Raw genomic sequence first — 23224 nt, 5'->3', positions numbered from 1 at the left:
AGCTACTGCAGCACTGCCCACTCAAAGGCCCTTTGCGCCCCGCAGCCCCAGGAGGTCAGGGCTTAGCCCTACCAGCAGAAGCTGTGCAGGGAGGGGTCCCGGGGTTCAGGGTGCCCACTGCGCTCTCTGCTCAGGAGGGAGGGAGGGAGGACCATGCACAGGGACTTACAGGGCTATTTATTGACAGACTTTCTTGTGTGACGTGTCCCTTCACCAGTGCCCACCTGTGACACACTCAGGTTTCAGCCACCTCTGGGCGTGGTGGCAGACAAGCCTGGCTGCTGTGACAGGGTGACACTTTACAGGAGGCCCAGCACACACTGGAGTTGGTACAGGGGTGTCTAGGTATTGGCACAGGTGTGTGCACGTTGGGGCCCAAGTGCTGGCACAGGTAGGTTCAGGTGTCTGCACAGGTATGTCCTGATGTTGGCAAGGTGTAGTGTCCCACCTGCACAGGTGTAGTCCACGTGTGTGCACATTGGGGTCCAGGTGTTGACACAGGTAGGGTGTGGTTGTCTGCACAAATGTGTTCTGATGTCGGCACAGGTGTGGTTCATTTGTCAGTACCAGTGGGGTCCAGGTGTTGGCACAGGTGCATCGTGTGTGTCAAGGAGTTCTCTGGGGAGACACCTCTGCGGGCAGCAGTCTGCTAGCCATCCCAGGTAGTTCACACGTGGCACACGCGGGCGAGTCACATTCTGTCCACAGTCATCCCATGCTCCCCACACACACACCAGCATGACTGGGACTTTCTACACGGTGCTGCTGAAGCTGCCAGATGGCCGGGCCGGGGCCTTGCGGGCAGTGTTGCAGAGGCGGCCGAGGGGGGCCGTGCCTGTCCGCTGCTGCAGGCAGAGCCTCAGCTTGACGCGGAAGGTCTCCCCCAGGAAGCTGTACACCAGCGGGTTCAGGCAGCTGTTGGAGAAGGCAGCCAGGTTGACCAGGTGGCCGGCCAGCGGGTAGGACTGGCGCAGGGAGGGTGGGCATGGCCCAGGCCCAGGCGGCCAGAGCAGCTGCAGGCTGATGAAGACATTCTCGGGCAGCCAGCACAGGAAGAACACCAACACCATGGCCGCCATCATGCGTAGCGCCCTCTGCCGACGGGGCCGGGGCGCCCTGCGGCGGGCTGCCCGCAACAGCACACGCGCTACCAGCGAGTAGCAGAGCGCAATGACGGCCAGTGGCAGCAGGAAACCCAGCCATAGCTCCAGCCACTGCACTGCCCGCACGTCCGCGAAGCAGGCGCAGGCCGCACCTGGGTGCAGCTGCACTGCCGAGAAGGGCGCCAGTGTGGCCAGGGCTGCCGCCGCCCAGATAAGCCCACAGCTGAGCCGCGCCCGCCGCTTGGTGCGCAGGGGCCCACAGTGCACCGCCCGTGCCAGCGCCAGGTATCGGTCCACACTCATCCAGGCGAGGAAGAAAACGCTGCTATACATGGTGGCCTGCAGGAAGAGCGCCATGGACGTGCAGAGCGCAGCCTTGTCATAGTACTGGCCATGTAGGTTGAACACCTCGATGAGCGAGTCGGCCACCAGCACCAGGTCGGCCGCCGCCAAGTTGCTGAAGTACAGGTCGGGCACCGTCATGCGGCGGGCACGCAGATTCACACCCAGAATCATCACATTGCCCAGGAGGCCGATGGGGAAGAGCACAGCTGTGTAGATGCAGGACAGTGCCAGGCCCAGTGCATACTGCGGCCCCCCCCATGGCCCACCTGTCAAGTTGCTGCCGTTCACGGCCGCCATGCCAGCAGCTGCCCACACATCTGGATCCAGGGAGCGTCCAGCCGGGCAAGGAATGGGCAGCTGGCCCCCCGCCTTAGGCGTCTGAGCTGGCCGCACCCTTGGTACCCGCAGGCAGGCAGAGTGCTTGGTGTTGTGACCGGCAGCATGGGGAGGGGCAGCCCTGGCTGTGTCCCCCGAGACACGAGCAGCGGCAGACGTGGGAAAGCCGCCCGGCCCGCCAGGCCCAGCCCCTGAGTCACCACCCGCAGGACGTCTGGGGACCAACCGAGGGATCACAGGAAAACTACTGTGTGTCGGGGGAGGAGATGGAAGTTTTCTCAGCTGCCACTGGGGCAGGAGGAAGGTGGTTCCCCTGCAGGAGGGTCCGCAAGGTGCTCGTGGTGTGCCCTGCCCCCGGCACACTAGCCAGCACCTGGACTCTGGCTATAGTCTGGAGGCGTCATCCTAGGGGAACAGACCAGAGGCTGGATGAGGTGGGGGGAGCCGGGCTTGCAGGTGTCCAGGACCCACTCAGCCGTGCTGTGTCCCCAGCCCTCAGCCCAGACTGACCCCATGCAGGGTGGGCAGCATCCTATGACGTGCCCTCCAGGCACTCACCTCACCCGTGGCGTCAAGGAGCCACTGTGCAGCAGAACCAGGGGGTGGTCAGGTGTTGGGGATGGTCCTGGCCAGCTCAGTCTTCAGCCCCCGTGGGCTGTTGCCTGGTCTGACTGGTCAGCATTTAGTTTGAGCCCTGCTTCAGCAGCCCCATGGGTGTCTTTGCTTGCACCCTGCTTCGGTGCTTGCAGCTCTGGCCTCTGTCTGGGCCCAGGTGTCACTCACTCAGGCACCTGTGGTCCCAGTGCTATGCAGGGCCTTCACGCTGCAGGTCCAGTGCTCTGCCCTCTGCATGCCCCTTGTGGAAACTGCAGGCCCCTGGCTCCTGCCCGGCATGAGGCAGTGGTACCGGCCACTACGGGGCAATGGGCAAGGGATGCCTTTCAGGACACTGTGCCTACCCTTTCTTCTCCTGTCCAGGTGCCCAAATAGCTTTCTGAGGGGCAGGCAGAACTGCTGCGTGTCTGTGTCCCCTCCTGGCTGAGAACCTGGCTGCCCCCAGAACCCCCTCGGACCCCCGGTGTTCCCAGCCCCGAGACTCACCGTGTAGATGGCCACTTCAGGTGTCTACTCCTGGGTGCTCAGTGAGGGAGTCCAGGGGGCTCCTGCAGGTGGAGGGGTGAGGCTGGGCCAGCCAGGGGAGCCTGGGGACGGCTGCTGGTCATTGTCCCCAGCTGTGTCAGCTCCGCTGCTGGCTTTATAGGACCTGCCCCTCCCAGAGGCGCCCTTAACCATTTCCTGCCGGACATTCTGCCACTCAGATGTGGAGCCCTGCCTGTGGGTCTGTCCCTGATGTGGACACAGTGGGTACAGTGTCTCTGCTCCACCTGGGCACAACTGAGCTGGGGGGTGCTGGCTCCTGACCTCTCACTAGCTTCTCCTCCCCTAGCAGATAATCTGCCCCTCCCCTCCCAGGACCCCTCCTCCTCCTGGCACTCCTTCCCCTCCTGAGACACCTCCTCCTCCTGGGACCCCTCCCCATCCTAGGACCCCTCTTCCCTCTCCCCCTGAGACTCTTCCCTTGGTCAAAACCACCCTCTGCGGCCCCTCGCCCCATGATGGACATGAACAGAGGAAGGAGGGAGACTGAGGAGAGTAAGTGCTTTATTGGGCCCCCAGGGCAGGCAGCCAGTTCCGGGGGCAGGGACAGGAATGCGGGGACAGGGACGACAGGGACATGGGCAAAGCTGTGGACCTTGGAGCAGGTTCAGGCAGACACCCCATGTGACCCCTGCAGCAGGCCACACACTGGTCAGCACAGCACCCAGTGACCCGATGTGGGCTTGGCTGAGTTGACATGGCTCTGTGGCCCGGGGGCGGGGGGCATCCCCTGCACTGGGAGGTCTGTGGCTCTAGAGGGGGCATCTCCTGCACTGGGGGGCCTGTGACTCTTGGGGGGGTGTCTCCTGTATTGGGGGACCTGTGGCTCTGGGGGGTGTTCCCTGCACTGTGGGATCTGTGGCTCTGGGGGGGGGCGTCGTCCCTTGCACTGGGGGACATGTGGCTCTGGGGGGGGGCGTCCCCTGCACTGGGGGGTCTGTGGCTGAGAGGGGTGTCCCCTGCACTAGGGGGGGTCTGTGGCTCAGGGGGCATCCCTTACACTGGGGGAAGGGTGGGGAACATCTGTCCTTTCACTGCAATGCTGTGGCCTCCACCTCCCCAAAAGTCAGTTTTTTTTCTTTCTTTCTTTCTTTCTTTTTTAATTATTATTATTTTCCTCCAGGGTTATCGCTGGGGCTTGGTGTCTGCACTACAAATCCACTGCTCCTGGAGGCCATTTTTTCCATTTTGTTGCCCTTGTTGATTATCGTTGTTATTATTGTTATTGATGTCATCATTGTTGTTGGATAGTACAGAGAGAAATGGAGAGAGGAGAGGAAGACAGAAAAGTGGAGAGAAGATAGACACCTGCAGACCTGCTTCATTGCTTGTGAAGTGACCCCCCTGCAAATGGGGAGCCGGGGGCTTGAACCGGGATCTTTACACTGGTCCTTGCACTTTGCGCCATGTGTACTTAACCCGCTATTAATTCACTGCACTACTGCCCGACCCCCAAAAGTTGTTTTAAGAAACAGAACACTGAAGGGCGGGCCAGCATGGTAGCTCTGTGGCATCTCTCCATCTCTGTGTCTCTGAATAAGAAAGCTCCTAAGTGACTTGCCAGTGAAGCCCTGGGGTGAGGCCCCAGGTGGGTGCTGCCATCTGTGGGCCCCCTGGGGCTGGCTGTGCAGACCTTGTCACACATGGACTCTGTATCTTGGGCCTACATCCTGCCCACAGCTGAGCAGCCCCCTTGTTTGCTGGGGTCCTTAGGCCCCCGTGAGCTGTCCTTGCCTTGCAGAGACCCTCCTGTCTGGGCCAGTGAATAGGCAGCATCCAGGGAGAAGGGAGACAGGGTGTCTGCTGGTCACAGGAGTGTCTCCTGGTCCCAGAGTGTCCCTTGATCCTGGCAGTATCCTCTGGTCCCAGAGTGTCCCCTGGTCCTGGGAATGTCGTCTGGTCATAGGACTGTCCCCTAGTCTTGGGAGTGTCCTCTGGTCACGGAACTGTTCCCCGGCCCCTGAGTGTCCCCCGCTGTCTGGCCAAGGCTCTCGCCCAGGGCCAGGGTGCTGTCTGGGTCCTGGCGCGGACAGGAACAGGGGCAGGTGCAGGGGAGCAGCTGGAGCAGAGCGGCCTTGCAGGGCGGGTGCAGCAGCAGCACCAAGAGGCCCACGGCCGCTGCCTCTGCAAAGAGCAGCAACTCTGCCAGGTTCAGCAGCAATTCGTCCCGAGGTGAGCCCAGCTCCCCCCGAAGCTTCTGCAGCCCCCGCTGCAGCAGCGCCATACTGTAGGGCAGCCGGCAGGTGGTCGAGGTCAGCACCAAGGTATACACCAGCTGGCAGGCTGAGGCCGGGTCCTCCTGTGGCCGGGGCTCCCCTCGGACCCACCGGGCGACCAGCAGCCCACAGAAGGCCAGCTCTAGGCCCAGGCCCACGCCCAGGCCCAGGCCGAGCTTGGTGAACTCATACTCGGGCCAGGCGGTCAGCGGGTCCAGCTGGCACAGGGTGGGCTGGCCCAGCTGCCCGGCCATACCCAACAGAGCCGCCAGCCCCAGGGAGCCAGCCAGGGCGTAGGTGCCCAGGGCTGCCAGCCCCACTGTGGGCCTGCGTGCCCCCCTTGCAGCCAGGGGCAACCAGCAGGCAGGGCCAGGTGGCAGGAAGAGGAAGAGCATGGCCGCCGGCAGCAGCTGTGCGTTGAGGGAGCACAGGTTGCCCAGGAAGCTCAGGGCCGCGCAGCCCAGGTGTGTGGTGGCCAGGTAGCCGGGCCGGCTCAGCGCCGAGAGAGACAGCAGTGCACCCAGCAGCTGGGTGGCCACAAGGTCCAACAGGCAGGTGTCCAGGCCACCTGGCTGGGCTCGGCGGCCACGCAGGAGCACGACCAGATTAAAGAGCCCGGTGGTCAGCGCCAACGGCAGGCACAGCCCCGCGTAGACCTGCAGGGCGCGTGCCGCCACGCTCTGCGCCGAGATCACCTCCTCCAGTGCCCCCGACACGAGGCTGGGGTAGTGCACCCAGGACATGTTGTGGGGGGCCATGCTGCCTGCCTGCGGGGAGACATGCACCCTCAGGGGCTGTGTGGGCAGCAAATGACTGGCATTCTGTGCACCCCCCTCAGCATGGGCCAGGGCCCCCTCCCCCCCAGGTCCCTGACATCCTGCTCTCTGGGGGTGAAGCACCCCAGTTCACACCACAGGGCAGGCCTGGGTCTGTGCTCACGGGGAGGGGCGCTGGGGCTGGAGTGCAGTCTGGTGGGAGGGAAGCCCAGGGCAGTGAGGCCGGGATGGCCATTCCAGGCCACCGTCATCCCTGTGCAGGCATGTGTAGAAGTTGCTGAGTGCCTGTGTGTGTCTGTGTGGGCGTGTGGGCGTGTGAATCTGTGTGTGAGCTCGTGTCCATGTGCAGGCGTGTGCTGGAGTGTGGCTTGTAACACACCGTGTGACTGGAGGGGCCAGTGGACCCATGCAGGGGGGTCTGGAGAATCTCTAATGAAGCAGACTGGACATAGATCCTGTGAGTATTGACTGGTCAGGAAGCTTAGCCACTGCCCAAGTCCCATGGGCCTCTGTGCTTCCCAGTGGGGGAGGCACTTGCTGGCAAGATGCTGGCAGGTCAGGGTGGTCAGCTCTGGATGTGGCCAGCCCATTGGGGCAGGACTGGGGCCTGTCTGCTCTATCTGTCTCTTGTGCCCCCACTCTGGAGCAGGAGGGACTCCTGGCTGGCGCAGGGCCCTGCGCCTAGGATGTGGCCACTCCCTCCGAGGCGGGCGGCAAGTGGCTCCCTTCAGCTGGGGGTTCCAGCCCGACAGGAGGCAGGCCTAGGAGGCACCCCACTCCTCCCACCACTCTGGGCCGCTCACGGGTACAGGCAGAGCCGCTAGAGTGGGTGGCTGTCCCTCCTGGCAGCTTGATGGCAGGCAGCCTGCACTCCCCTCCTAGTCCCTGGAGGACCTCCTGCTGGGGCCCTGCTGGGGAGCCATGGGAAGGGTGTGCCTGCTGAGGGCCTGGGAGCTACACTGCCCTATAGGGGGTGGGTGGCCTGGGACATAGGGGCTACAGGGGAGAGACCCAGACTTGGGGGGAACACAGGAGGTGGGGGCCAGAGGGGGGCACCAGGCTGGAGTGGCCCGGGCTGGGGGGCACTGCAGTTCTAGACTTGGCTCCCGGCAGGGGGCTTGGCCTCTGTCTTGTGGTATCTGAGTTGAGACTCAGGCCCTGTGCTCATGTGGGTAGCTCATTGGGACCCCAGGGCCTCCTGTGGCTCCATGAGTATGTCAGGGGGCAAGCCCTCCCCCAGGCACCTGGCCACACTCTGTGCTGTCCCCTGCCGGCCTGCATACCCTGCAGACCAGGCATGCGGCTGTCACCCTCTATGCCTGATGTGGTACCCTCCCCTGTGCTGCCCACCACACAGCACATGTCCAGCCCCGCAGCTCGGACCATCCTGGGGCTCACCTGGGCCTGCCGACCGGGGGTCTCACCTTGCCTCCCTGTGCTCTCCGTCCGTCAGTGCTCTGGGCCCCACCGTAAGGGAAACAGAAACCGCTCCTCGCCAGGAGCCCGTGGTTTGGTCACGTGACAGGGCCGGCGTCTGGCTGGCACTATCCCCCAGATGTCCCACCCTGTGGCTGCAGACAGGAAGCCCACACAGGGAACCCGCCCACCACTGTGGGCCTCTGTCCCAGGACACCGGAACCCACCTGGGTGGGGGTCAGTATCTCGGGGGCCTGGGGCTTCCTACCCGGGGCCAGGCCAGAAGAATGTCACTTCCCTCCGAGGGCGGAAGTGCAAGGAAGTATGTGGCCTGATAGGGGCTGTCCCCAGGGCTGGCTGGGAAACCTCTGCCCACCTGTGTCCCTCATGGCATGCTGCCGCAGCTGCATCCTATATGGGGCAGCTGGTCCACATCAGGCCTTGTTCCTGAGCCCAGGCCCTGCCCTCCCTTCAGGACCCAGCTCACAGGGCCCTGCACCCTTCTTCTGGGCCTCCTGGGGCCAAGGGTACAAGGGGCCAGCCAGCCCAGAGCCTGCCAGGACCCCATCCACTTCGCGCCATCCACTATGGAGGCTGGGTGCTGGGACAGCCACAGTGACAGATGTGCCCCCAGGGCGTTGGGGCCAAAAAGAAGCCCCTAGTGGCTGGAGGGTGGAGTTTGGGGTGAGAGCCCCCCATCCACCCATGCAGTGGCTGACCTACTCCCTGCACCCTGTGTAGCCAGGTGGTGAGGCGTTGTTCTCAGCACCCCAGGACCCAGTCTGGGTCCATTCTACCTGTGCTCAGATGCCCCACGTGGGCCTGGACCCTGCCAGCCACCGCCCAGGAGGCTCTTCCTGCAGCTGTCATGTCAGCACATGAGTGTGTCTGCCTGAGCATGGGCCTCTCTGCGTGTGTGTGTTTAGTGTGTGTACACCTGGGTCTCTGTGTCTGTCACCAGTAGGACACTGGCTCAGAGCTCTGGGGCCGCCACCTGACTGTGCGTGTCTGTGTGTCTGTACTGTGTGTGTGCTTGTGCAGGCTGGGTCAGAGTTCTGAGAGCTGCCTCCTGGGGGGGGGCACTTTTTGGGGAGCCTACCCTCTCCCAGCTGCTGGGGGACACGGGCGGGTGGCGCCCCCAGCCTGAGGGGCTGTGGTCCCGTGGTCCCAGTGTGTGTGTGGGGGGGTGTCTCTGGTCCTGGAGTCCCCTGGGAGGTGGTCCTGCCGCTGCCACTGGGTGGCGCCCGAGAGCAGCCCGTGGGGAGGGGCTCCCGTTCTGGTGGGGACCGGCTCAGCAGGGCCAGCTCCACACAGTCCACCACAGCCGCCTCTGATGGGTCACTGTCGCCCGGGAAGGAGGGGATAAGTTGGGGCGGGGACAGGAAGAGGATGGGGCGGGGCCAGGCCTCCCCTGGGCGGTGGCAGCTTTCGTAATGGCAGCAGCCGGCAGAACGCTGTGTCCGGGAGCCTTTCCTGGAAGCCCGGTGTTCCCTGTGCCAGGTGGCAGGAGGCCGGGCCACCTCCCTGTTCCCCTGCCTGCCCAGAGTGTGATTGGAGCCCGGGGCACATCACCACCCGAGGCATTCTGGGCCAAGTCACACCTGCACTGTCTGTCTCTCTCTCTTTTTGTTCCACATTCCTGTTTGTTTACATTACCACAAGGTTATCACTGTGACTCAGTCCCTGCTTGAGTCTACGGTTCTGGTGGTCATTTTTCCTTTTTGTTTTTTCTTTCTGTCTGTTCGCTTGTTTCTTTCTTTATTTGAAAGGACAAAGAGAAATTAGAGAGGGGAAGGGGAGATAGAGATACAGATACAGAGAGAGGGGGTTGGGCAGTGATGCACCCGGTTAAGCACCCATAGTACAAAGCACAAGGACCCACGCAAGGATCCCGGCTCCCCACCTGCAGATGGAAGCTTCACAAGCGGTGAAGCAGGTCTGCAGGTGTCTCTCTGTCTCACCCCCCTCTGTCTTCACCTCCCTTCTTAATTTCTCTATCCTATCCAAAAAAAAAAAAAAAAGGAAAAAGTGGCCACAGGAGCAGTGGATTCTTAGTGCAAGCACAGAGTCCCAGCAATAACCCTGGAGGCAAAAAAAAAAAGAGAGGGAAAGACAAGAGACACCTGCAGCCCTGCTTCACCACTTGTGAAGCTTCCCTCCAGGTGGAGTCCAGGGAGGTCAAACCTGAGTCTTCTTGAATTGTAACATGTATGTTCAACCAGGTGCGCTACTACCTAGCCCCCAATTTTTAAAAAAAATATTTATTTTTAGTGAAAGAGGGATACAGAAAGATACACAGAGAGAGCTACCAGAGCATTGCTCAGCTTTGGCTTATGGTGGTGCTGGGGACTGAACCTGGGACTCTGGAGCCTCAGGCTTGAAAGTCTTTTACATAACCATTATGCTGTCTCCCCAGCCTACCCCAAAGTATTTTTATTTATTTATTATTGGATAGAAGCAGAAAGAAAGTGAGAGGGAAGGGAGAGATAGAGAGGGAGAGAGACAGACACCTGCAGCCTTGCTTCGCCACTCATTAAGTTTTTCCTCTACAGGTGGGGACCGGGGCCTTGAACCCGGGTCCTTATCACTGTAACGTGTGCGCTTAATGTGCTGCCATCCACTCCTACTTTCTATATCATATCTATTTAAATATTTGCTTTAAAGAGAGGACAGGGATTCTACAAAAGACTCTCCTATCTGAGGCTCTGTGGCCCCAGGTTCAGTCTCCAGCACCATCATCAACTAGAGTTGACAGGGCTCTGACAGAGGGTGGGGAAGGCAACCTTAGCATGAGGACCTGTGTGGCTGCATCTCTGTTCATATCCACCCACACCCTTGGCAGGAGAGGGAACTTGTGGGGGGCCATGGGGGAGGGGGAGGCAGCACTGTCACAGGCCACCACTCAGGGCAGGGCCTGGGCCTCGGCCAATTGCCCGCGGGCATGAGGAAGCCCTTCCAGGGACGTGTCGTGAGGGAACAGAGACGCCTGGCTGTCCCCCCACAGCCCTGTCCTTCCTGAGGTCCCCACAGGTGCCCAGTGTCCCCAACGCCATGCTCTGAACCATGTGACCTGCATCCATAGTTCCTTCATTTAATACCGTGGCTCTGGTACCAGATACCGTCACAGACAATCGCAGTAGACACTGTATTCTGGGGGCACAGGCAGACAGGAGGGAGGTGCAGGGGTCTCTGGGTTTTGGGCACTAGGGGTGTGTCTTCCCATTCACTGACTTCGTGGTGCAGGCCAGCAGTTTGGGGAGACTGGCTCTGGGTTTTGGGCCATGGGGGGCCAGGCCGGAACTTGAGGGGCAAGCTGGCACTTGGGCTGGCTCTGGGCCCTGGGGATGCAGGCCAGAACTTGGTGGGATGGCTCTGCGTCCTGGGCCCTGGGGGGACTGACTGGTACTTGAGAGGCTGGCTCTGGGTCCCGGGGCCTAGGTCAGCATGGGCTTCGTGGCGGGGAGCCCTGGAAGGGCAGACTAGCACTTGGGGGGCTGGCTTTGGGTCCCAGGGTCTAGGCCAGCACAGGCTGCACGGCAGGGGGCTCTGGGTCACAGGGCCGGCGTCTGAGGGGCAGCCTGGCCAGCAGCCTGCGCAGCTGATGGGGGAAGGTGGGGCTGAGGCCTCGGTAGAGCAGGGGTGTGGCGGCCCCACTGGCGAAGGCCAGGCACCGGGCGGCATCCTGGGCCAGCAGCAGCTCCCCACGGGCACCCAGCAGCACGCGACCGAGTAGCACCAGGTAATGCGGTGCCCACAGCCCCAGCTGCAAGCCCACTGTGGCCAGCAGCAGGCGCTGAGCGGTGGGGTCTAGGCGGCTGGCATCGGGGTCCAGGGACGAGGCACGCATCCGCAGCCGGGCCAGCAGCAGCAGCGCATAGAGCGCAGCTAGTGCGGGTACCAGGTAGCCCACCAGCGCCAGCAGCCCATCAGCCAGCCGCGAGTCCTGCAGGCGAGCGCACTCGGCCGGCCGGGCAGCCAACTGTCCACACACGTGAGCCAGCAGCGCAGAGAAGCTGGTGAGCAGTGCGCCGCCCCACAGGAAGCCACACACATGCCGAGCGTTGTAGGCGCTGGGCAATGGCGAACCGGGCAGGGCGCGCGCGATGTAGCTGTCCAGGCCCAGTAGCGCCGCCGAGTAGACGCTGACGAGCGCCGCCACGTTGAACAGCACCAGCAGCGCCACACGCGCCTGGCTGCCCGGCCGCCATAGCGGCCAACGTGCAGCCCCTGGGCCCAGCAGGTGGGGGGGCGCCAGGGCACTGAGCAACAGCCCAGCCAGTGCCAGGTTCAGGAAGTAGACGTCCGGCATGGCGGCCACCCGCTCGCCCACCAGCACCAGCACCAGCAGTCCGTTGCCGCCCAGCCCCACAGGCATACCCACCGCCAGGCACAGTAGGGACAGTGCCGTGAGCGCCAGGCGAAGCTGTGGGCAACCCAGCCCATCCTCAAGGCCTGTGGCATTGAGCGGGCCGCAGCTCCACATGGCGCCTGTGGAGAGAGAGGGAGAGGGCACAGCTGTCAGCGGGTGCCCCAGCCCTGCCTGCAGCCCCAGAGCTGAGCTAGGGGTCCTGGCTGCAGGCCGGACATGGGGAAGAACTGTGTTGTTTGTTTACTGGGCTCTGGGACCCACTTGAGATGAAGGATCTGGAACAATCTGGTTTTGAGCAGCCCTGGGAGCATTTCCTCTGGCAGCCTCGGAAGGGTTGGGCTGTCACCGTTTCCTCTGGAAGGCGTCCCTGCATCCGGGCAGCCCTGGGCCCTGATGGGCAGGGGGCTGGCACAGCCTCTGTGAGGGGCTCAGACTATGTCCGGGGGCTGTAGGACCCTGGGAATACTGACTCCTCTGGTCCCCTCTGACTAGGCGCCGGCTTGTAAGCAAAGATGCGAGGCCTGGGGGTGCTGTCTCTTCACTGCCCTCCTATCCTCAATGCAGTCCTGGGTGGGCCTCAGTGACACTGCTGTCCCTGTGCCCTCGGGGACTTCCTGCTAGTGTGTGCAGCTCACAGGTGAGAGGCCCCTCCAGACACAAGGCGGGAGGTGGGGGTGGTGTCTCAGGGTCCCACCTGGGAGCCCCAGTGATGCTGACCTGCCTCCTGTCTCCTGTCCCTGTGGTGGGGACAGCCTCTCGTTGCCAGGGAGCAGCATGGGGGGGGGGACAGAGGGACGTAGCTATGGCCCACGTGCTGGACAGACGGGGTCAGCCCAGTATGGACGCTGGACACCAGGCCACAGCATGCTGAGCGGTGCTCTGGGGCCAGACAGGTGGCCAGAGGGTGGCGGGGTCTCCCGGGAGCTCCTCCCAGGCTGTGGGATACACGAGGCACCACAGTGGGCCAGGCTCTGCTCCCGCACCCAGGGCCAGGTCAGCCGCTCACCCACCTCGTCCCTGCTCTGACCCTTGCTGTGATCAGGTTTCCCCGTTGGCCAGGGTGTCCCAGCGGGGCCTGTCCCCCGGGCACTCTGCCTGCCGCCAGGGTCCCAGCTGCCCATGGCACACGGGTCCCCTGCAGGCCCTTCCAGAACTCAGGAAGGCTGTTGTCCAGTGGCCAAGGGGACAGCCAGCAGCGCCCGGCCTTCCCCATGGACAGGTGAATGACCGCAGAACTCTGGCCACCCCACTCACCTCCACCCAGTGATCCGTCAGCTCGGGGACACTGCTGTCACAGGAACAGGGACAGCGCCCCCACCCTGAGGACAGTGGGTCCTACTGGGACAGAGCCCACCCTGGGGACACTGCTGTCACAGGAACAGGACCCCCCACCCTGGGGACAGCAGCCTTCCCCAGTTCCCACGCTAGGGAAGTTGCTCTGCTGGGGATATCAACAGGCCCCATTCTGGGGTACCCCGCCCTCACGGGACCCCCCCAAGGAGACCCCGCCGGCACAGCAGCACCGCGCTCACCGCTCACCTCTGGCCGCTGCGGGAGCAGGAGGGACTGGCGCGCGCCTGTGTACACACGTGACCTTGCCGCCAGCCATGCCCCCGAGCCTCTGGGCCACGCCCACGCGGTCACGCCCCCGAACCTCTGCAGCCAGAGCCTGGCAGGCAGGCTGCAGATCACCCTAGCCCGGGGCTGTACTGTGGGGCCTGGTAGCTACCATGTAATAACCCCGAGTTGGAGGCTGCAAGCGAGACACTGGGGGGCGCGTGTGCACCCAGCCCCAAGGGGGCCACTGCACAGGGCCAGAGTGGAGTACACAAGGACAGGATGCAGGCTGGGTACTGTGGCCACCTGACTCCAGGCCTAGGGAAGGAGCTGGCAGCTCATGGGTGCCCCCTGCGGCCCAGTAGCTCCTGGCCATCCCCGGGCTGATGCCGCCTGTCTTGGGGGGGCTTTGCGCCCAGTGTCCCTTCACCCCTCAAAGTGGGACAGTCCTGCCTCCAAGCCTGCTCTTGGCCACCTGGCCACTCTGGCTGTTGAACCCAGGGGTCACAGATGGTAAGGGTCTGGCTCTCTGGCTGCAGTGTGGCCCCAGGGTGAGGGTGTGGATATGGAGGCCAGGCTCCCCCCTGGGCAGTACCCCTGACCCCCTCCTTGGGGCTGTCCCCTGAGGCCCTCAGGGGAGTAGGAGACTAGCCTCAAGCACCGTCTGGAATGGCTTTCTAGAAGCCAGGTTGAGACCTTTGGGCATTTGAGCCCAGGACCTCACACCTGCAGGTCCTGCGCAGCCCACTGGCTCACCTGCTACGACTTGGGTCTGGGACATTTTATATATTTATTTTAAAGATGTATTTATTAACAAGAAAGAAAAAGAACCAGATCCAAAGTTCAGCCCGTTGCATCACCATAAGCCAGAGCTGAACAGTGGTTAAGGAAGGAAAGATGGAAGGAAGGAAGGAAGGAAGGAAGGACGAACGGACCAGAGCACTTCTGGTACACACAACGGAAGGGAATGAACTCAGGGCCTCTTGGTTGAGAGCCCAGCACTTTACACACTGTGCCCCACCCCCCAGGGTTGCAGTTTCCACACACTCCTCTGTCTACACTGCAGGCGGCTAGACCCCAGCTGTGTGTGGAGTGTCCCCTGCATCCTGCTGAGCCATCCTGAGAGACAGCGTTGTCACCCTGAAGGACGGGCATGGGACACTCAAAACATCACTTGTCCACTGGGGCGGCTGCATCCCTGGCTCTGTCCCTGTGGGGACTGTGGTGCTTCCTCCGTCTGCATTGACGACGGGAGGCAGCAGCTTCCCAGCAGAGTTTTCTGTGAGTGTAGACTTGCCATCAGCTCGTTTACACCTGGGTGGCTAGGAGCAGGCATGCCCATGCAAGAGAGAGGGGCTATGTCCAGGTGAAGAGGGGAGGCGGCCACAGGGCAGGGTGCACTGCCCAGGTCTGTCTGTCCAGCCCAGGGCCAGGGGGTTGTGAGACTGTGTGGTCCAGCCAGAACCGGAAGGTGGCGCCCCTCTAGTGGCCTGGAAGCGGGGCCATGGCTGCATCACTGGACTCTCGGGCATGGGGTCCCGAGTCGCAGCCCCTGCACCACCTGTGCCCCTCTTCTGTTCAATATTTTATCGGTGAGGACTGGCAGAATCAATCACTTGGAGAGGCACAGCTCTGCCCTGTGTGAGACCCAGCTTTGAACCTGGCCCTGACCACGGTGAAGGAGGCATTGTGGTCTTTCTCCCCTCTGGATCTGAAAAAGTCTGGGGCAGTAAAACTCTGGGGATGACCAGCAGTTAATAAGTAACAATAACAATACCGGCGATGACTGGCGAATGATGGCTCCTGGGTCTGTAGTTGAGTGCCGCACTAGGGTGTGGACAGCTAGAGCTTTAGGCAAAAGGTAACAGCCTTGACACGAAGGGCAGGGCAGAGCGTACAGGGTGGAGGCACAGCCGCGCAGCTCGGCTTCTGGGCACTTGCCCTGCGTCCAGTCCACCTCCCCCCTGGGGCCGCAAAACTTGAGTCTGCAGAGGCCGGGCATGCAGCTCGGGACCAGTGTCATGGGCACAGGCGATGTCCACGGGGGCCTCCCCCTCTGCACCACCCCCTGCCTCACTAGGGGACAGGCCAAGCCTGAGTCTGGGACAGAGGAGCAGGAATGGCCTGCAGGGACGGCCCCTGGGCATCCAGTTCCTCACCCTCAAGGACACTCCGCCACGGCCTAGGTCCCTGCTCTGCTGGGAGCCCCCTACAGAGTCTTAGTGGCCACTGACAGGACCCGCAGCTAGGCCCAGAGGACAGCTGGCCTGGTGCGGACAGGGCCTGGGGGTTGTCGGGGTCCTGGGAGAATGGACCTACAGTCACCGCCCCTCGGGCGGGTGGGGCGGCCCAGAGCCTTTGACAGCGGCCCCTCGCGTCCCTTTGCAGTGTCCCCTGAGCACAGCCCCAAGGCATCTCCCACCGCCCCCCTCCCTTGTGGGCAGCCTGTCCAGTGGGGGGCTCCTGGGAGGGGGGTGCGCCTGGGGATGGGGGCCTGAGCTGGGGGAATGAGGGGCGCGGAGTCTGGGCAGGGGGGGGTCACAGGAGGGCTGGGCATGGGGTTGAGTGCCCGCGGGCCAGGCCAGCTCGGGGCATCCCAGCTCGGACGCCGAGCCTTCCGCGGAGGCGCCTGTAGGGTCTGTGGGTCGCAGGGGCTGTGAGATCAGATCCTCGCCCACGTGCCCCACCAGGCCCCGCCCACACGCCGAGCGGGCTTGCGTCACGCCCAGCCGGCTGGATCTGGTTCCCGGGCGCCGGGCATGCTCAGTGCGCGGGGCTGCGGACTCGGATACTGCGCTGCCTCCAGCGCACTAGAGCGGACCCCCCAGCCGCCCTCCCTGCACCCCGGGTTGGGGGCAGGTCGTTGGGACGCCAGGACACCCTGCCCCCGGGGCTCCCCGCCGCCGCTCCGCAGACCCTCAGGGGCCGCCGCGCTCCCTGTCCTCCAGGAGCTCACTGCCCGCGCCGTGCGCTCCTCCAGGCCAGAGCCCGCGTCCGCCCCGCCAGCGCCCGCGGGACACCTGCCTGACCTGGGGGGTTCAGGGGCCCCGGGGTGCGTGTGTGAGGGTGAGGAGAGTGTAAGGAAAGTGATGAGTGTGTGTGTGTGTGTGTGTGTGTGTGTGATGCCGGGGCTGCCCGAGGCCCATTAGAGCCTCCCAGGCGCCACCCGGGAGAGAGTGAGTGTGGGTGACTCCCCCGCCACCTGGAGCTTCAGAGTGAAGCAAAGCTGTAGGTCTCTATCTCCCCACCCCTCTGTCTATCAAGTAATAAAAATGTGTCGATTTCCTTGTGCAGGAGCAGCATAAAATAAAGTGCAACACAGCGCTGCACGGAGAGCCCCACACCCACTGCTTCTGGAGGGGCGGTGTGGCTGGGTGGGGGCCTTCCCCTTCCCTCCACTGGGGTCACTTCCCGGAGGGCGGCTGCTCTGAGTCAGGACAGCGGGGACCCCGGCCAAGGACGGAGGGTGTCACCCTGCAGGGTCAGTCCTTCCCGCATGGTTTCCAGGCAGCCAGGGGACTACTGTCCCCTGCCGTGTGGGGACAGAGCAGAAAGCTCAGTGGTCAGTGGAGGGGCCCCAAGGAGTGGGGCCTGGCCCAGCTGGCCTGTCTGCCACTGACCATGGCCCCGCAGGTCCCTGCAGCCTGTGGCCACCTCTCCAGCCCTCCTCCACCTCGTCCTGAGCCCTGCACCTGCCTGTGCCCTCCCTGGGCTCCTGGGGTTCCACCGTCCCCACCCCCACTCCTGCTCCAGGCACAGCCGCTCCAGCCCTGTCCTGCTGGCCCCTGTGCCAGGGCAGACCCCACCTACCGTCTGTCCTGCGGCTATGGAGGGTGCCCGGCTGGGTGCTGGGGTCCCCTTGGCCTGTGATGACTGCCCGGTGGCCTGCACCCTTGCGGGTGCCCATGTCAGTGCAAGAGGCCCACAGGCAGGACTGTCCTCAGCCCACCCCACCTGTGGCCACAGCGTGGATGTAGGCCCGGCTACAGCCAGACCCTGCCCCAGAGCCCTTTCGTATGTGAAGTGCCCATCACAGGTCCTAGGAGTGGGATGGACATGCAGCACCAGGCATCAGGGAGGAGGGTAGTCTGGGCCATGGCAGGGCCCACCCCAAGGGCCCCCCAGCAGGACTGCTGGCTGTGACCCGCAGTAGGGTTGGAGGCTGCTCCTGTGTCAGAAGGTTCCTGGAGGGGGCAGGTGGCTGCACACCCAGTAGAGAACACATGTCACAGTGCATAAAGACCTGGGTTCAAGTCCTGGTCTCCCTGCAGGCAGAACACTTCATGAGTGGTGGGGTAGTGAACAGGTGTCTCTCTACCTCCATCTGTCTCTGCCACTCCCTCCTCGATTCTCTCTGCCTCTACCCGGTAAACACATAGAACGTTAAAAATAATAATAAAAGGAGATTCTGAAAGAATGTCGCGAGAGGGTGTGGGATGTGTGTGAGAGGCTGGGGCAGGGCAGACGGAGCCTGAAGCCACATGAGGGGCCGCTTCCCAGGAGAGGTGAGGGGTCCCCTGCAGGGCCTGCCTCCCTTGAGGCATCTGCCCAGGCTGTGCCCTCATCCTGGTCCCCACCCTTCAGGGGGGTGCAGCCAGCCCCACAGAGGACCCCCAGATGTCCCCCAAGGAGAAGCGGGTACAGGACCGGAAGCTGAAGAAGGAGAGGCGGAAGGAGGAGAAGCAGAGGTTACGGGAGATGGGCGCGGCCCAGACCCCCACCGCCCAGACCCCTGCCCGGCGCTCCCCAGCGGAGCTGGCCTTGGACTACCTGCTGGGGTGAGGGTGGGGCCCAGGCAGTGGTGGGGGGTGTCACAGGGAGGGAGGGAGAGTCCTGAGTGTCCCCTTCCCACAGTTGGGCCAGGAAGCAGGATGGCTGGAGGTTCCAGAAGACGAGGCAGACGTGGCTGTTGGTGCACATGTTCCAGGAGCAAGAGGTGGGTGCTGGGGGTTCTCTGTCTGGAGCACGGTCCCAGCACAGACCGACATGAGGCCAGGCTTGAGCCCCCTCCCGTCCTCTGGGGTCCACACACATGCATCCTGCCCGCAGGTGGCCATGCCGCTGATGCTCCCTGCCTACCCACGGGTGTGGGTGCTCCGTGGCCCTGGATGGGAAGCACCCTCAGGACAGGCGCCCCAGGTTCCTGACACGCAGGCTGAGCTCCGTTCCCATACCCCCCTCTGCAGGTCCCTGATGAACACTTCTCCACGCTGCTGGCCTACCTGGAGGGGCTGCAGGGCCAGGCACGCCAGCTGACTGTGCAGAAGGCCGAGGCCCTGATGCAGGAGCTGGATGCCTCGGGGGGGCCACCTGCCAGGACGCAGGAACGGGCACGACAGGTGCTGCAGCTGCTGTCCTAGCCTAAGGCCACAGGGCGGAATCTTCAGAGCCCAGAACCCTCCTAGCTCCGAGCCTGGGGCCTGTGGGGTCCGGCCTCCTGAGTCTGCTGAGGGTGAGGACCAGTTGACTCTGCCTCATCAGAGACGCCCACAGACCCCGGATGCCTTAATGCCTCTGTTCCTGTGTCCTCCTTCCTGCCAAGGATGGGCCGGGGTCTCAATAAACCAGGCTGAGGCACCATCTGCCACCCTCCTTTGCCTGTGCTGGGACGCCTCTCCCAGGACGCACTCTCCCTCGGCCACCACCCATCCCCGTGGGGCTGGACAGTTGCATTCCATCCTTTGGGGGTCTTGGGGATTTATCCCACAGTCAGAACTGTTTGGGGAGGGGTCTGGGCCACCCAAGGCCCCTGGCCAGGCCCTGCATGTCTCCAGGATCCCTGCCCCCCCACATTGAGGTCAGCTCCCCCACCAGGGTTCCAGATGCTGACCCTGGGCAGGGGACACAGAGTGTTCCTGGAGGAGCAGAGCCCCAGCTGTGACTGAGGTTCTCAGCTGCCCCCAGGGTCACCCTGGGTTGGGAAGGGGGTGGTTCAGGGGCCACATCTTGCCTTGTTCCATATCCGCATGTGCATGGGGGGGTGGGACCCTGGGTACTCCCCTGTCATGTGAGGGTGGGGTGGGGCAGCTGGAGCCCCAGGACTCACTGTGACCCCAAACTGGGCAGATGCAAGCAGCCGAGTTTTATGTCCATATTTATCAAAATGCAAAAGTCAAGCTACAAAACCACAGGCCCTAAACCAACCAGAGGCCAAGAGCTTGGCGGGGGGTGGGGGGGGCTGTTGTGACCACTGGGGCCCTGAGGTTTTGGGGGGCCAAAGTATAAGGAGAGGGGGCTGAGGGTGCAGCCTGAGGCCTGGCCCCTGGGGTGGGGGGAGGGGCTTGAGGAAGGGCAAGGCACTCTCTGTGTTGGGGGGATTCCCGGCTGCCCTTCGGAGTGGACAGGGAAGGGGTTGGGGGGGAGCAGGGAAGGTGGATCCTGCCATTGCCCCAGCTCAGCGCTGGGTCCTGGGCAGGGCACATAGGGCCTGTGCAGGCGGCCGCATGGTGAAGGCGGGGGCGGGTGTGGTGTCCAGGCTCTCGGGGCCCAGGCCAGGCGGGGGGCTCAGCTGGAACCCCTGTAGCAGTCCTGAGAACAGCAGGAAGAGCTCGGTGCGGGCCAGGCGCTCCCCTACACACGCACGGCGGCCTGGTGGGAGGGGATGGGGGACAGAGAACACCCACCCATGCTGGGGGATAGAGAAAGGGAGCACCCACCTCTCACACCTGAGGACAAAGAGAGAGCCCACACCTGGGGACAGCCCTCCCCCTACCTGCAGAGAAGGGCAGGAAGGCTTCGCGCTTAAGGAAGCAGCCCTGGGCATCCAGGAAGTGTCCGGGGTTGAACTGGTCAGGGGTGGCCCACTGCGTCCTGTCCAGTAGCACCGAGCTCAGCAGGGGGATCACCGGCGTGCCCTGGGGAGCAGAGGGGGACTGTGGGTGCCCCTAGGCCCTGAGGGGTGGTGAGTGCCCCACCCCCCCAGGCTCAGCAGCACCGTGTGGGATAGGGCAATGAGGGCTGGGTTTCCCCAGGCCCCAGGGCGCCACCAGGTAAGGCAGTGAGGGCTGGGTCCCACCTTGGGCAGCAAGTAGCCGCCCAGCAGGGTGGGTGCGGTGGTGCAGCGGGGCATGTGGGGCAGCAGGGTGATGGCGCGCTGGACCTCGTGCAGCACAGCGCTGGTATAGGGCAGTGACTGCTCGTCCTCTGGCCTGGGGGGCCGCCCGGGACCCAACACACGGTCCAGCTCCTCCTGCACGTGGCCTGGAGGACAAGGGGAAGCTGAAGGGTGCCCCTCTAGCCCCACATCCACCCCTATCCCCATCTGCCCCCGGCCCCCCCACCTGCTGACCCTGCACTTCCAGGTGTTGTGCCATGAGCAGTGCTGCCCACTGCAACGTGCTTGCTGTAGTCTCCGTGCCCGCCATGAGCAGGTCCAGTGCGCAGGCTACCACATCCTCCTCGGACAGCTGGCCCTGCAGGAGTGGGGAGTGGGCACAGCCCACAGGAATCATGGGGACCTGGGCTGGGGGGAGTGGGCTGTTGTGGGGGCGCGGGCTGGGGGGACCCCTTGGCCCCACCTCTGAGGAGCTTGGGTGCAGCTGGGCCTCCTGGGTCAGGGCATCCAGGTAGCTGCAGGGGGGACTGGAGGGTGGCCTGGTGGGCAGCAGATCCCTGAGGATGGCTCGAATCTCCTCCACCCTGCGCAGGACTGGCCGGTGTAGCCCCAACAGGGTGCCCAGCCATGGGAAGAGGTTGAACAGCTGCGGAGATAGGAGGCGGGGTCATAGCAGGAGGCCTGGGTGCTGGGGGCCACACCCACTGTGCCCCCAGCCAGGGAGCAGACAGCCTGCACCTGGGAGCTGTAGCATTCCAGGGGCGGGCCTGGCCCACATCCCAGGCTCCAGGTGGCCCCATGGGGAGCAGGCCCCCCATCCATGGGTGGGTCTCCCCTAGGTGTGTCCTGCTGGAGCGCTGCTGTGTGCTCCAGGGCATCACAGGTGGGGTGGGGGGGCTGTTTTGAGGCTGAGGGGGTGGGTGCCCACTTTGAGCTGGGTGCTGCCTGCAGGGACGGGCCCTGAGGACCCTCCTGGCTTGGTCCCCAGTGCGGCTGAGGTCACAGCGAGTGGCCAGACTGACACCCTACTTGACCCCAAGCCGAGGGGTCCCCTCACCTGCACACAGGGGCTCCCCAGCAGGACCATGACCTCTTCGATGAGGCCCAGCAGGGACACAAACACCGGGTCCCCGTAGTCAAATCGCCGGCCGAAGAGGAGGGTAAAGGTGACATTGCAGGGGGCCCAGCCCAGCACACTCAGGGGGAAGGGGTGTCCTGGGGACAGGAAGGGACAGGCTGGAGGAGGGGTGTCCTGGGGACAGGAGGGGACAGGCTGGAGGAGGCTGCCTGGGACGGGAGGGACAGTGCTCAAGGCCTCACCCCTGTAGCTATCCAACTGATCCTGGAGGCAGCGCAGCTCCTGCAGGACTTTGAGGGCCCCAGGGGTGCGGCCATAGCCCAGGCGGTGCAGGGTCCTCACAGTCAGCTGGCGGGCAGCCACCCAGCCCGGCCCAGAGGAGAAAAAGATGCCTGGGCAAGGGAGGAGTATGAGCCCCTGGGGAGTCCCAGCCCCCCCAGGAGGGGTGTGGGCCCTGGGAGTCCCGGCACCCCGCCCCAGGGTCCCTCCACCTACCCCTGCCCCCCTGGATACTCTGGAAGATGGGGATGGGTGGCCTGTCGGCCAGTGCCCACCCGCTGCCCACCAGGGCCTGCTTCACAGCGTGGTAGCCAGCCAGCACCACCATCTTCTGCTGTCCCAGTTGCACGGTGAACACCGGGCCATAGCGCCTCGAGAGCTGGGGGATGGGGGTTGCTGTAGGGGAGTGGGACCCTCCAGGCCAGGTGGCCATAGCCCACTCCTACCCCCAGGCTTGGCCCTGCAGGGCTTCCACTAGTGCCACCTCCTCTAAGAAGCCCTCCCAGCTGGCACCTTGGCTGCTGCCCCGTGACTGACTCACCTCCAGGAGTGACCGGTCCTGCTGGGCTACCCGGAGCTGGTGCAGGTTCCCAATGAACGGCAGGGGGCGCGGCCCTGGGGGCCAGTGGGGGTCCGGGGAGGGGGCGTGGGCCAGGAGCAGCCCCCAGAGTGCCAGCAGCAGGAGCCCCAGAAGGGGCAGCAGCAGCTGGGGGACGACCATGAGGAGAGACTATTTGAGGGCTGGGCACAGGGCCCGCCTCCTCAGACAGGGGGCCGGGCTGCCAGGTGGGGCCTGCAGTTCCAGAACCCCACCCATGCTGAGCTCTGAGGGGCCTTGGGGACCTTCGGGAGGATGGGGACACTCCCATTGTGGCCTGCGTGGGCGGGACTGCCGGGTGTCTGGTTCTTCCAAACCCTGCAGGTGGGGCTGCCACTTTGGGGTCACTTGAACACCTGCCGCACTGGGAGGGAGGAGGCCCCTCTGGGGGGTGGTGGGCCACTGGCAGCAAAAGTGGCTGGGCTTGCTCCCCACCACCTGCCCAACAGACAGGATGGGGCTAGAGCCCCGCCCACTGAGTCCCTGCCCTGGGGCGTCACCCAGCCCCGGGTCTGACTGTGCCCAGGTCTCTGTGCACGGTGGCTTGCGCTCTGCCAGGTGCACCCTGTACACACCTCATTTAGTTTTTTTTTTTTTTTTAATATTTTATTACTGAGAAAGATAGGAAAGAACCACACAATACTCTGGTACATGGCTGCCAGGAATTGAACTAGGGCCTCATGCTTGAGAGTCCAATGCTTTATCCACTGCACTACCTCCTGGGCCACTTTTTTAAAAAAAGATTTTATTTATTTATTTATTTATTTTTGTTGTTGTTGTTTTTGTTTTTCCCTCCAGGGTTATTGCTGGGCTCGGTGCCTGCACCATGAATCCACCGCTCCTGGAGGCCATTTTTCCCCCTTTTTGTTGCCCTCGTTGTTGCAGCCTCGTTGCAGTTATTATTGCCATTGTTGACGTTGCTTTGTTGTTGGATAGGAC

General features: G+C 63.5%; 6 protein-coding genes across 13 annotated transcripts in view; 2 read left to right on the top strand and 4 right to left on the bottom strand.

Annotated features, from left to right (window-relative positions):
• Positions 1–18854, top strand: part of C15H7orf50 (chromosome 15 C7orf50 homolog) — a 32050-nt gene extending 13196 nt beyond the window's left edge. The window contains exons 1-5 of one of the 2 annotated variants that reach the window (XM_060173199.1): positions 16092–16342; positions 17548–17643; positions 17861–18054; positions 18131–18212; positions 18463–18854. In XM_060173199.1, the coding sequence (XP_060029182.1) occupies positions 17560–17643; positions 17861–18054; positions 18131–18212; positions 18463–18636 (534 nt within the window). In that variant the 5' untranslated portion in view covers positions 16092–16342; positions 17548–17559 and the 3' untranslated portion in view covers positions 18637–18854. Of the gene's footprint in view, positions 1–16091; positions 16343–17547; positions 17644–17860; positions 18055–18130; positions 18213–18462 lie in introns of those variants that run through there. The other variant, XM_016189105.2, reaches the window with a different exon arrangement.
• ADAP1 (ArfGAP with dual PH domains 1) overlaps positions 1–23224 on the top strand; it is an 89062-nt gene that overhangs the window by 48748 nt on the left and 17090 nt on the right. The window lies entirely within an intron of this gene.
• Positions 98–3005, bottom strand: GPER1 (G protein-coupled estrogen receptor 1). Of its 2 annotated transcripts, none has more exons than XM_007525113.2 (2): positions 2886–3005; positions 98–2189 (listed from the first exon to the last, which is right to left on the bottom strand). In XM_007525113.2, exon 2 carries the CDS (start codon positions 1743–1745, stop codon positions 753–755), a length of 993 nt encoding a protein of 330 aa, XP_007525175.1. In that variant the 5' UTR covers positions 1746–2189; positions 2886–3005; the 3' UTR covers positions 98–752. The 2 variants fall into 2 exon arrangements, with proteins under 2 accessions (XP_007525175.1, XP_060029176.1); XM_060173193.1 differs by lacking the exon at positions 2886–3005 and adding an exon at positions 2343–2678.
• LOC132533121 (uncharacterized) lies at positions 3069–7697 on the bottom strand. Its single transcript, XM_060173192.1, has 2 exons — positions 7333–7697; positions 3069–5925 (listed from the first exon to the last, which is right to left on the bottom strand). The coding sequence occupies exon 2, from the start codon at positions 5914–5916 to the stop codon at positions 4858–4860; it is 1059 nt and encodes a 352-aa protein (XP_060029175.1). The 5' UTR covers positions 5917–5925; positions 7333–7697; the 3' UTR covers positions 3069–4857.
• GPR146 (G protein-coupled receptor 146) lies at positions 10428–13320 on the bottom strand. Of its 3 annotated transcripts, none has more exons than XM_007525069.3 (2): positions 13259–13320; positions 10428–11838 (listed from the first exon to the last, which is right to left on the bottom strand). In XM_007525069.3, exon 2 carries the CDS (start codon positions 11831–11833, stop codon positions 10865–10867), a length of 969 nt encoding a protein of 322 aa, XP_007525131.1. In that variant the 5' UTR covers positions 11834–11838; positions 13259–13320; the 3' UTR covers positions 10428–10864. The 3 variants fall into 3 exon arrangements, with proteins under 3 accessions (XP_007525131.1, XP_060029173.1, XP_060029172.1); XM_060173190.1 differs by having other exon boundaries at positions 13252–13265; XM_060173189.1 differs by lacking the exon at positions 13259–13320 and adding an exon at positions 11981–11999.
• Positions 19354–22423, bottom strand: LOC103115359 (cytochrome P450 2W1). Of its 4 annotated transcripts, none has more exons than XM_007525116.2 (9): positions 22229–22423; positions 21904–22066; positions 21651–21800; positions 21388–21545; positions 20794–20976; positions 20565–20688; positions 20292–20476; positions 19989–20130; positions 19354–19864 (listed from the first exon to the last, which is right to left on the bottom strand). In XM_007525116.2, the coding sequence occupies exons 1-9, from the start codon at positions 22406–22408 to the stop codon at positions 19671–19673; spliced, it is 1479 nt and encodes a 492-aa protein (XP_007525178.2). In that variant the 5' UTR covers positions 22409–22423; the 3' UTR covers positions 19354–19670. The 4 variants fall into 4 exon arrangements, with proteins under 4 accessions (XP_007525178.2, XP_060028272.1, XP_060028273.1 ...); XM_060172289.1 differs by having other exon boundaries at positions 19354–19846; XM_060172290.1 differs by having other exon boundaries at positions 19354–19804.

This window comes from Erinaceus europaeus, chromosome 15 (assembly GCF_950295315.1).
Source record: "Erinaceus europaeus chromosome 15, mEriEur2.1, whole genome shotgun sequence".
Classification (NCBI taxonomy): Eukaryota; Metazoa; Chordata; class Mammalia; order Eulipotyphla; family Erinaceidae; genus Erinaceus; species Erinaceus europaeus.
This window is presented reverse-complemented; position numbering and strand designations above follow the sequence as displayed.

Excerpts from the sequence above, each read along its gene's own strand:
- GPER1 (XM_007525113.2), bottom strand. The coding sequence starts at position 1,745 with ATGGCGGCCGTGAACGGCAGCAACTTGACAGGTGGGCCATGGGGGGGG.
- GPR146 (XM_007525069.3), bottom strand. The coding sequence starts at position 11,833 with ATGTGGAGCTGCGGCCCGCTCAATGCCACAGGCCTTGAGGATGGGCTG.
- LOC132533121 (XM_060173192.1), bottom strand. The coding sequence starts at position 5,916 with ATGGCCCCCCACAACATGTCCTGGGTGCACTACCCCAGCCTCGTGTCG.
- LOC103115359 (XM_007525116.2), bottom strand. The coding sequence starts at position 22,408 with ATGGTCGTCCCCCAGCTGCTGCTGCCCCTTCTGGGGCTCCTGCTGCTG. Across the intron at positions 22,067-22,228 it reads AGGACCGGTCACTCCTGGAG|CTCTCGAGGCGCTATGGCCC; the intron begins GTGAGTCAGTCA and ends CCCATCCCCCAG. Across the intron at positions 19,865-19,988 it reads CTTCCTGCCCTTCTCTGCAG|GCCGCCGTGCGTGTGTAGGG; the intron begins GTAGGGGGAGGG and ends CCCTCCCACCAG.